General features: G+C 40.0%; 1 protein-coding gene across 1 annotated transcript in view; it reads right to left on the bottom strand.

The window, feature by feature from the left end:
* Nucleotides 1-12,978, bottom strand: part of LOC139761818 (ras GTPase-activating protein 3-like) — a 115,842-nt gene that overhangs the window by 82,826 nt on the left and 20,038 nt on the right. Inside the window, exons 2-3 of the mRNA XM_071686312.1 lie at nt 12,798-12,877; nt 4,371-4,527 (exon numbers count right to left, since the gene is read on the bottom strand). Coding sequence (XP_071542413.1) covers nt 4,371-4,527; nt 12,798-12,877 — 237 coding nt within the window. The remainder of the gene's footprint in view (nt 1-4,370; nt 4,528-12,797; nt 12,878-12,978) is intronic.

A 12,978-nucleotide genomic window follows, 5' to 3' on the forward strand; every position in this document is an offset into this window, starting at 1 on the left:
GAATGGAGAAAAACTGGAGGAAGTAAAGTGTTTTAGATATCTGGGAGTGGATCTGGCAGCGGATGGAACCATGGAAGCGGAAGTGGATCATAGGCTGGAGGAGGGGGCGAAAATTCTGGGAGCCTTGAAGAATGTGTGGAAGTCGAGAACATTATCTCGGAAAGCAAAAATGGGTATGTTTGAAGGAATAGTGGTTCCAACAATGTTGTATGTTTGCGAGGCGTGGGCTATGGATAGAGTTGTGCGCAGGAGGGAGGATGTGCTGGAAATGAGATGTTTGAGGACAATGTGTGGTGTGAGGTGGTTTGATCGAGTAAGTAACGTAAGGGTAAGAGAGATGTGTGGAAATAAAAAGAGCATGGTTGAGAGAGCAGAAGAGGGTGTTTTGAAATGGTTTGGGCACATGGAGAGAATGAGTGAGGAAAGATTGACCAAGAGGATATATGTGTCGGAGGTGGAGGGAACGAGGAGAAGTGGGAGACCAAATTTTAGGTGGAAAGATGGAGTGAAAAAGATTTTGTGTGATCGGGGCCTGAACATGCAGGAGGGTGAAAGGAGGGCAAGGAATAGAGTGAATTGGATCGATGTGGTATACCGGGGTTGACGTGCTGTCAGTGGGTTGAATCAGGGCATGTGAAGCGTATGGGGTAAACCATGGAAAGCTATGTAGGTATGTATATTTGCGTGTGTGGACGTGTATGTATATACATGTGTATGGGGGTGGGTTGGGCCATTTCTATTGTCTGTTTCCTTGCGCTACCTCGCAAACGCGGGAGACAGCAAAAAAAAAAAAAAAAAATATATATATATATATATATATATATATATATATATATATATATATATATATATATATATATATAATTTTTTTTTTTTTATATATATATTTCTTTCTTTCTTTTATACTATTCGCCATTTCCCACCTCAGCGAGGTAGCGTTAACAGAGGACTGGGCCTCTGAGGAAACATCCTCGAGGACCCGTCCCCCTTGTCTGTTCCTTCCTTTGGAAAATTAAAAAAAAAAAAAAAAAAAAAAAAAAAAAAAAAAATGAGGGGAAGATTTCCAGCCCCCCGCTCCCTTCCCTTTTAGTTGCCTTCTACGACACGCAGGGAATACGTGGGAAGTATTCTTTCTCCCCTATCTCCAGGGATAAATATTTTTTTTTTTTTTTTTTTTTTTTTTTTTTTTTTTTCGCTGTCTCCCGCGTTTGCGAGGTAGCGCAAGGAAACAGACAAAAGAAATGGCCCAACCCATCCCCATACACATGTATATACATATGTCCACACACGCAAATATACATATCTACACAGCTTTCCATGGTTTACCCCAGACGCTTCACATGCCTTGATTCAATCCACTAACAGCACGTAAACCCCGGTATACCACATCGCTCCAATTCACTCTATTCCTTGCCCTCCTTTCACCCTCCTGCATGTTCAGGCCCCGATCACACAAAATCTTTTTCACTCCATCTTTCCACCTCCAATTTGGTCTCCCTCTTTTCCTCGTTCCCTCCACCTCCGACACATATATCCTCTTGGTCAATCTTGCCTCACTCATTCTCTCCATGTGCCCGAACCATTTCAAAACACCCTCTTCTGCTCTCTCAACCACGCTCTTTTTATTTCCACACATCTCTCTTACCCTTACGTTACTTACTCGATCAAACCACCTCACACCACACAATGTCCTCAAACATCTCATTTCCAGCACATCAATCCTCCTGCGCACAACTCTATCCATAGCCCACGCCTCGCAAACATACAACATTGTTGGAACCACTATTCCTTCAAACATACCCATTTTTGCTTTCCAAGATAATGTTCTCGACTTCCACACATTCTTCAAGGCTCCCAGAATTTTCGCCCCCCTCCCCCACCCTATGATCCACTTCCGCTTCCATGGTTCCATCCGCTGCCAGATCCACTCCCAGATATCTAAAACACTTCACTTCCTCCAGTTTTTCTCCATTCAAACTCACCTCCCAATTGACTTGACCCTCAACCCTACTGCACCTAATAACCTTGCTCTTATTCACATTTACTCTTAACTTTCTTCTTTCACACACTTTACCAAACTCAGTCACCAGCTTCTGCAGTTTCTCACATGAATCAGCCACCAGCGCTGTATCATCAGCGAACAACAACTGACTCACTGCCAAAGCTCTCTCATCCACAACAGACTTCATACTTGCCCTTCTTTCCAAAACTCTTGCATTCACCTCTCTAACCACCCCATCCATAAACAAATTAAACAACCATGGAGACATCACACACCCCTGCCGCAAACCTACATTCACTGAGAACCAATCACTTTCCTCTCTTCCTACACGTACACATGCCTTACATCCTCGATAAAAACTTTTCACTGCTTCTAACAACTTGCCTCCCACACCATATATTCTTAATACCTTCCACAGAGCATCTCTATCAACTCTATCATATGCCTTCTCCAGATCCATAAATGCTACATACAAATCCATTTGCTTTTCTAAGTATTTCTAACATACATTCTTCAAAGCAAACACCTGATCCACACATCCTCTACCACTTCTGAAACCACACTGCTCTTCCCCAGTCTGATGCTCTCTACATGCCTTCACCCTCTCAATCAATATCCTCCCATATAATTTACCAGGAATACTCAACAAACTTATACCTCTGTAATTTGAGCACTCACTCTTATCCCCTTTGCCTTTGTACAATGGCACTATGAACGCATTCCGCCAATCCTCAGGCATCTCACCATGAGTCATACATACATTAAATAACCTTACCAACCAGGGATAAATATATATATATATATATATATATATATATATATATATATATATATATATATATATATATATATATATATATATATATATATATATATATATATATATATTTATTTATTTATTTTGCTTTGTCGCTGTCTCTTTAATGTTTTCAGAAAATATGTTTCATTTGTTACAATTTGAAGCAATGGTGTACACACAGAGGCACATCACATTCAGTGTACATGTAGTATGCTTTCTGCAATCTTTTCAGCCCATGAGTGGTACTGGTACAAAAATGACACCTGTACCAGGGATTCTTGGAGATGCTGGTTGTGTTTCCATAACTAAACCATAACAGGGATTTATTTCAACAGGGTTGTACCTTCTCCCTCTCATTATTTGGGCATATGACCCTGTAGGATTTTGTTACAATGCTAATTATACTTGGTAGTGACAAAAGGCATCTCTGCATAATGAAAAAGTGCACCTTGAATTTGCCTGAAGATGGCAAGAGGCAGCACAAAAAATAACATTTGCAGTAATCAAGTTGAGTACATAAAATTATGTTTATTGTCGTGAAGGGGTTGATTTGGACAATCCTTGGAGACCCATTATGGTTTCTGAGTGAAGGTGATAATAAAGTGAGGGTGGTGAAAGAGATAGGTTAGTTAGTGATGGAGAAACAGTGGCAATAGTATCCCTTTCCTAAAAGTTCAAAACAATCAATCAGTGGAAACTAAAATAGGGCATGAAAACAGATTCTTTAATGATATCAGATAACAATGACAGATGACAACATCAGATGATGAAACCATTACCATAAGATTGCAAAAATTCTGCTGCAAAGTAAAAACAATGAGACAGTATTTGAAATAAACACAGTGAAGTATGAGATATGATGACATGGATAACATCCGAGGGTGTATCACAGAGAGTATATGTACTTAGGGTGAATTTCCATTAAAGGTACTGGAATGGAGGCAGAAACACTTAGCAAAGCTTAGAAATACTAGTAAACTATCAATATATTATGGAGGTTAATTAAATGAAAAAGTGTGATTGGAGAATGAAGTAATGAACACAATTCTGTGTCTTTGAAATGTGGTTCTGTAACATCAAGAGAGAACATCAAGCTGAGTGCAAACAACCACAATGGATTTAATATTACGTGGATACAGAGTTTACAGAGTGGACACAATGGGGCATGAGCCTGTCATTAGATAAGGTGTTGTAAAGGAACGTTTGATTAAAAAAATAAAAAATGAAGAGTTGATGTGGTAAGGACATATGGATAGGATGCATATAAAGAGTAACTGGAAAAAACGTATTTCATTCAAGTATGTGGCAACTGATATATGAATAAATATTGGTAAAAACGAAGGATAAAAAGAAGGAAGAATGTGAGATGAATGTACTGAAAACTCAGATGATGTATTACAATCAAACAATGAAAGACCTGTCTATGCCACTCTACAAAGTAGCAGGAAAATGTCTACAAAACACCAACAACTGGAAGATTATTTCAGTGATACATAAACGCTTTCATCCAAAGGCAAATATACAGAAAGTATAGGATGTATTCAGAGTATTTATCAAAAGTCCTCTCACCTCAAATCTGAACACTTCATCAAACTTTGGTGATATGGTTTTCTTCTTGACTTTTGTTCTCTTTGACTCTTGTTTCTTATTTGTATAAAGCATTGTAACTATTGCAAAAGGGTCACATGAACCACTGATGATGGCCAGGTCACTACACTCTTGAATTCTGCAAAAGGAAAGTAAATCATTTCAAAAATACAGAATATGTTAAGGCAAATTAATGTTCCTAGTCTTGTTTACAAAATCTAAGCCATCTGTGACATGCTATATCATCATACATACTCCACCTGTGCATGTCTCAAGCATGCTGGTGGAAAATTTCCATGAGTCTGTTGTTTTGAACAATATGCTCAACATTCATTCAGTTCTCCTCAAATCAAACTTCAGGAATACGAGGTCTTAGATGCATTGATTAATGCTCCACTCTTGGCACTCTCTTTGATCATCTAACTCTGGCGACAGGGTGCCTGAAAATCCACCCTTCCTGTTCTTGACACTACCTCACTCGTGCAGGAAATGGCAAGCATATACGAAAAAATGCTGACTGCATAATCACTTTGTTCTACACAACATTCACTATCTATGAGCCTGGATCTGTCAATAAGTCTAAATACGTTTGGTAGTGTTATAGTCATCAAGGTAGCTTCTGAAAGACTGGTTCATCAAGCCATCTCAAAGTCACAGTCAGTGGTGTACTGGAGGAGGAGGAGAAGTACAATGGTCAGGAAGAGGAGATAGGAGAGGGGAGAAGGAATAGGAGGGAAAAATGAAAGAGGCTGAGGAGGAGGGGAAGCACCAGGAGTAATCAATTTGCAATACGCACAAGAAGAGAGAACACCTTAAACATCCAGGGCCTAAGACTCTTCAACACCTTGCCATCTACCATCAGAAACAGCATGGTTGAGTTCAAGAGTGCAATGAACAAGTACCTACAAACTATACCAGACCAGCCTCTCTCTCTCTCTCTCTACGTGTGAGCGTGTGTGTGAAGGCTGTGTCCTCCAACAGCTTAGTCAACCAACAACCCACTCAAGCAGGGCAGGCCCAGCCCAAACTATGGAAGTGAAGACCCCAAAGACTACCACACAGTATTCACAGGGTTAGGGGATGGAAAAGGAGGAGGCAGAGGTGGTGGTCCCATGGTTCAAGGGTTTAGGGGGCCTGAAAATTAAGAAAAAAAAAATCCTGGCATGATCGGAGCCTGATAACATTTTGGGGGAGGGGAAGTATTCAAGCATATGTATGTAAATGATTATTCAATTTTCCTTAAATCAACCTAGGAACCGATCATCTAGGGTAGTGACCTAAAACTTAATGTAATCATACAGGAGTGGGGTGAGGATGATACGAGTGACAAACAGCAGGCTACAGAACAAATGAGTTCAGGACAAGTTTTGAATCAGGAACCTGATAAAACACTTGAAGATCAAAGAGAGGGTTACATCAGTTTTCTAAACCAAATGGAGTCTGACATATGCAAGGAGAGACCTGAAGCAAGTTCATCCTGTATAGTTCCCTCAGAAAGCCCAGGGAAAATCAAACCAAGGTCTGGAAGAGTCACACATAAGCCTGTGAGATCAAAGTTGCAGAATATGACAGTAATATCAAGGAGTACAAAACTGTATGTATTACAATGAAAGTGAAACAGAACAAGAAATTTAACTTATTTTATTTTTCATATATATTCGCCATTTCCTGCATCAGCAAGGTAGCATTCCAGAACAGATGACTGAGCTTTAGAGGGAAAACTCCTCATTTGGCTCTATTCTCTGTTCCTTCTTTTGGAAAAGTAAAACTGGAGGGGAGGATTTCCAGCCCCCTGCTCCTGCCCCTTTTAGTCGCCTTCTTTGACATGCAGGGAACATTTGGAAAGTATTCTTTCTTCCCTATCCCCAATGATATAAGTAATTTTACTATACTTCCATATAATTTCAAGGATGTGTATTTTCTAACTGCAGTATATAAATCATTCTGTATTTCTGTAATACAGCAAGGGGCTAGTAAATTCCATGATAATGAACAAGATAAAAATGTAATGTAAACATTTTTTTTTTTTTTTTTATACTTTGTCGCTGTCTCCCGCGTTTGCGAGGTAGCGCAAGGAAACAGACGAAAGAAATGGCCCAACCCCCCCCCATACACATGTATATACATACGTCCACACACGCAAATATACATACCTACACAACTTTCCATGGTTTACCCCAGACGCTTCACATGCCTTGATTCAATCCACTGACAGCACGTCAACCCCGGTATACCACATCGCTCCAATTCACTCTATTCCTTGCCCTCCTTTCACCCTCCTGCATGTTCAGGCCCCGATCACACAAAATCTTTTTCACTCCATCTTTCCACCTCCAATTTGGTCTCCCTCTTCTCCTCGTTCCCTCCACCTCCGACACATATATCCTCTTGGTCAATCTTTCCTCACTCATTCTCTCCATGTGCCCAAACCACTTCAAAACACCCTCTTCTGCTCTCTCAACCACGCTCTTTTTATTTCCACACATCTCTCTTACCCTTACGTTACTCACTCGATCAAACCATCTCACACCACACATTGTCCTCAAACATCTCATTTCCAGCACATCCATCCTCCTGCGCACAACTCTATCCATAGCCCACGCCTCGCAACCATACAACATTGTTGGAACCACTATTCCTTCAAACATACCCATTTTTGCTTTCCGAGATAATGTTCTCGACTTCCACACATTCTTCAAGGCCCCCAGAATTTTCGCCCCCTCCCCCACCCTATGATCCACTTCCGCTTCCATGGTTCCATCCGCTGCCAGATCCACTCCCAGATATCTAAAACACTTCACTTCCTCCAGTTTTTCTCCATTCAAACTCACCTCCCAATTGACTTGACCCTCAACCCTACTGTACCTAATAACCTTGCTCTTATTCACATTTACTCTTAACTTTCTTCTTCCACACACTTTACCAAACTCAGTCACCAGCTTCTGCAGTTTCTCACATGAATCAGCCACCAGCGCTGTATCATCAGCGAACAACAACTGACTCACTTCCCAAGCTCTCTCATCCCCAACAGATTTCATACTTGCCCCTCTTTCCAAAACTCTTGCATTTATGTAAACATATCATCTTATATATACTAGAAGTTTCAAATCTAAGGGGGGGAAAGGATGGCCCAACTGGGTTCAGTTGTGGATACTTTTTTCACTTTTTGTTTTCAAAACTTCCCCTATCTTTATCACCGATAATGTACCAAATGTTTACCTCCCATCTTCATTAACTATTTATCCACATCTGAGGCCTTTCTTGCATTGGGGACTATTATATTCCTCTTATTTTCCTCTATCCCATTCTCAACATTCCCTATGCGCCTTCCCATTATGCTACTCGTCTTATTCTAGAGTTTGATTGATATATCTATTTTCCTCCTCCAAGTATTCATCACTGCCCTTAAGGAGAACCTAATAATCACACTAGACTTTGTTCTCTCATTCTGTGCTGACAGATAATGAATAAAGTCATCCCTGTTTATTAACCACCCCAATGCACTCATTTGTAATGATAAATAATTCAGATAAGACAGTGAAGCAGAGGGTGGATGTGTTGGAAATAAAATATTTGAGGAAAATATATAGTGTGATGTGGTTTGACCAAGTAAGTAATGAAAGCATAAAGGTGTGGTAATAAAAAGTGTGTGGATGAGAGAGCTGAAAAGTCTAAACATATGGAGAGAATAAGAGGAAAGGTTAAAAGTGAGGATATGTGTGTCAAGTGAAGGGAACAGGGAGAACAGTGAGACCAAATTGGAGATGGAAGGATAAAATGAAAAACATTTTGCATGATTATGACCTGAACATACAGGAGAGTGAAAGGCATGCACTAAATAGAGTAAACTGGAACAATAAGATATACAGGGGTCAACATGCTGTAAAAGGACTGAACCAAAACATGTGATGTGTTTGGGTTAAACCATAAAAAGGACTGTGTGAGCCGTGGTTTCAGTGCATTACATAAGACAGCTAGAGAATGGGAGTGAGCAAATGCGGCCTTTCTCCATCTGTTCCTGGTGCTACCTCACTAAAGTGAGAAACGGCAATCAAGTATGGAAAAAAGGAAGGAATAGAGAAACACATAAAAGAATACTGTGGAGTGTTTTTTTTTTTTTTTTTTTTTTTTTTATACTTTGTCGCTGTCTCCCGCGTTTGCGAGGTAGCGGAAGGAAACAGACGAAAGAAATGGCCCAACCCCCCCATACACATGTACATACACACGTCCACACACACAAATATACATACCTACACAGCTTTCCATGGTTTACCCCGGACGCTTCACATGCCTTGATTCAATCCACTGACAGCACGTCAACCCCTGTATACCACATCGCTCCAATTCACTCTATTCCTTGCCCTCCCTTCACCCTCCTGCATGTTCAGGCCCCGATCACACAAAATCTTTTTCACTCCATCTTTCCACCTCCAATTTGGTCTCCCTCTTCTCCTCGTTCCCTCCACCTCCGACACATATATCCTCTTGGTCAATCTTTCCTCACTCATTCTCTCCATGTGCCCAAACCATTTTAAAACACCCTCTTCTGCTCTCTCAACCACGCTCTTTTTATTTCCACACATCTCTCTTACCCTTACGTTACTTACTCGATCAAACCACCTCACACCACACATTGTCCTCAAACATCTCATTTCCAGCACATCCATCCTCCTGCGCACAACTCTATCCATAGCCCACGCCTCGCAACCATACAACATTGTTGGAACTACTATTCCTTCAAACATACCCATTTTTGCTTTCCGGGATAATGTTCTCGACTTCCACACATTTTTCAAGGCTCCCAAAATTTTCGCCCCCTCCCCCACCCTATGATCCACTTCCGCTTCCATGGTTCCATCCGCTGACAGATCCACTCCCAGATATCTAAAACACTTCACTTCCTCCAGTTTTTCACCATTCAAACTCACCTCCCAATTGACTTGACCCTCAACCCTACTGTACCTAATAACCTTGCTCTTATTCACATTTACTCTTAACTTTCTTCTTCCACACACTTTACCAAACTCCGTCACCAGCTTCTGCAGTTTCTCACATGAATCCGCCACCAGCACTGTATCATCAGCGAACAACAACTGACTCACTTCCCAAGCTCTCTCATCCCCAACAGACTTCATACTTGCCCCTCTTTCCAAGACTCTTGCATTTACCTCCCTAACAACCCCATCCATAAACAAATTAAACAACCATGGAGACATCACACACCCCTGCCGCAAACCTACATTCACTGAGAACCAATCACTTTCCTCTCTTCCTACACGTACACATGCCTTACATCCTCGATAAAAACTTTTCACTGCTTCTAACAACTTGCCTCCCACACCATATGTTCTTAATACCTTCCACAGAGTGGGTATGGAAGGAAAAAAATCCACATATTTTCCTGAATTCATTAGGAATAAATTGTCAGTTAAAATGCAGCTAATCAAGCCAAATGGAATCAGAAGGAAAATTACAAAGGATGATGTAGGGATATGTGAGGAAATGAATAACATATTCACAAGTGTCTTTACAGCGGAATATGCACTGAGATACTCAAATCTCAAAAAAGACTAACAGAATGCTAAAAGGTCTTGACCCACACATGGCTCAAGGTCCAAATGAAATTTCACTATATGTGCTGATGCTGATACCAAACAAACCAACTGAAATACTGTTGAAGATGTTGGAGAGGAAAAGAAAGAAAATAAAAGTGGAAAAGGGCAACTGTCACCTCTATCTATAAGAAAGAAGACTGGGAACTGAACTACAGACTGGTCTCATTGTTGAGTGTGATCTGTAAAGTTCCAGTGAAATAATTAGAAAGAAAATGGATGAATTTCTAAAGAAGAGACATCATCTAAGTGAGAGATAGCAGGGCTTTATGGAAAGGAGGTCATTTGTAACAAACTAATCAGATTGCTATCATCCTATTGTTCTGACATCTGCCATTTCCCAAGTCTTTGAATCCCTTCTCAACTTCTATGTCCTTAGACACCTCAAAACTCAGTCTTTTCTTTGATCACCAGTACAGTATCCATATGGTGAGATACATTGGAGATGTTCTTTCCTATCTTACTAAAGTTTGATCATCCCAGAAAGATTTTGGAGAGTCATACATAACTGCCCTTGACATGTCCAAAGCTTTTGGCGTGTGGTGTTGCGGTCTCATCTCTAAACTCCTTCTCCCTCTTATTGCTTTCCTCCTTCATATCTAGCTTCCTCTCTGGCCATTCTACATCTGTGGTAGTTGATGGATCAGCCTCCCATATTACTTCATCAACAGTGGTGTCCCTCAAGGTTCGGTCGTGTCCCTTACACTTTTTCTCCTTTTTTTAATGATTTCCTCTCTTCCATAAATAATCAAATGCACTAACAACTCACCCATATCCTTCAATTTAACTACTTTCCTCACTCAATCTGCATCTTGTCTTGACACAGCTTCCTCAATAAATTCGGACTTGGACAGGATATTTCAGTGAGGCAGACAAAACCTGGTTGAATTTAATTCCTCCAATACCCAGTTTCTACCCATCTTTCCATCATTAACTTCTCACAACTCGTCTTTCCTTTAATGGTTTTGCGATTTCACCTCTTGACTCAATGAACATACTTGTTATTACTGTAACATCCACTCCTTCTTGGAAACCCCACATTACCAGAACAGCTAAATCTGCCTCTAAGAAACAAGGTGCCCTGTTTAGATATCGAAACTTCTTTTCTTCTGAACAATCAATCGCTTCATTCACACAAAGGATTGATTCATCTTCGTATGGAATATTGCTCTCACATCTGTGGTGGTTCTAGCTCTGCTTCCTCACAGAGTTGAGTTGAAAGTGGTCCAACTTATAAACTCTCCCTCTTATCTCAGCATTACTTTGATTTTTGCACCTGAGAGCTGGCTGCTTGTGTGCAATACTGGCAAATTGCTGCATTACATGATTACTGTGAGGCCACCGGCAACACAAGGGTGGGCAGCTTTGATAAAAGTTTCTTCCCTACACCTTGAAGCTTTGGAATTCTCTACCTTCTAATGTCTTTCCCAACAACTATGATGTGGCACATTCTAAAAGACAGGTTTATCATTTTCTCCGAAATTCATAAGTATTTTCCCATATCTCTTCTTTTTCCCTTTCATAATCCTCTCTATAGTTAAAGGGCCTGGTCTATATGTGAACTTTTGTCAGTGACTGGAACCTTCAAAATAAAAAGAATGAGCTTTGTTTGATGCAAATGGGAATGCTGGTTGGATTGTTTGTATTTAGACTGCCAGGAAGCATTTAACACACTACCACATGGGAGGTTTATTATGAAGTTGGATCATGAGGCAGGAATGAGGGGAAAACTCCTTTGATGAACAGATTATCTAAATGGAAGGGAATGAAGGACAAGTGTCAGAGAAGCCTTCTCAAAATGGGTTCTATTCTGAAAAAATTACTCTTCCTAATCTAGGTAAACAATTTGCCTGAAGGTATGGACACCTACCTGAATTTGTGTGAAAAGGTCATGAGGGAAGTGAAAAACTACAGAAATGCATCATCTTACAAGGGGACCTTGACATCTTAACAAACTCCAAATGCCGTTCAACCCAAGTAAATGTTAAGTAATGAGGGTGGATCAGAGCAAAAGAAAGCCTTAGTATGAGAGAGAGACTGGGAGCCAACACTGCCTTTTACTTGTCACCTGACTCCCACCTTCAGAGAATAATCACATACACCAACTATCTGCTAAAAAAAAAAATATTTGAATAGCATTCAAATTCATGGATAAGGAAATATTCAATGAGCTGTTCAGACCATACAAAATGCCAAAACATAAATATGCTTCTCAAGTTTGGCCATTGCAACTGAAAAGGTGCAAAAAGCTAATATAGAAGGTCCAAAGGACAGTAACAGAAATGATAACAGAATTAAGAGAGACAAATTACCGGGAAAGGCACAAGATTTTACATTTGTTCACTTTAAAAATGAGAAAAGTGTGGGATGACCTGATCACAAACTTTAAGTTTTCAAAACAAGGTGATGATACAGACAGTGAACACTTCTTAAAGTGACTTCGGGACTGAACAACCAGAAAGCATTACATGAAAATAAGGAACTTTTTTTTCTAAATGAGGAGAACTTTCAAAGTACAAAGGTGGTGGATGAATAAAGTAATTTAACTGAAAGCATGGTTAAAGCAGACAGCACACATAAATTTGAGAAGTTTTACAATAATGTTCATGAGATGGGGTCCAAAGAGTGTAAAATTCCCTCCTCTTACGGTAAAAATGTGTAATAAAAAGAAGTTAATAACATGATCCAATCCAAAAAAAGACTGCAAAACAAAAGATAAAACAGATACTGAATACTATTAGAAACTTATGAATAATTCAAATTCAATCATAAGTACCACAGAATGAAGCAGAATTACCTGACTTCCATCATGTGTTGTGGGTATCCATCATTCATTTGTCTTACCAGCAGCATCCGAACTTCAACATGGACTTTGCCCTGAAATTTTAAGATAAAAAGTCATTGCAACATAATGTATTGGCAAACTTTACCCATTACAGTGGTCCAAAAATAACTGACACATATACTTCTAATGACAT

This window comes from Panulirus ornatus, chromosome 3 (assembly GCF_036320965.1).
Source record: "Panulirus ornatus isolate Po-2019 chromosome 3, ASM3632096v1, whole genome shotgun sequence".
Taxonomy (NCBI): domain Eukaryota; kingdom Metazoa; phylum Arthropoda; class Malacostraca; order Decapoda; family Palinuridae; genus Panulirus; species Panulirus ornatus.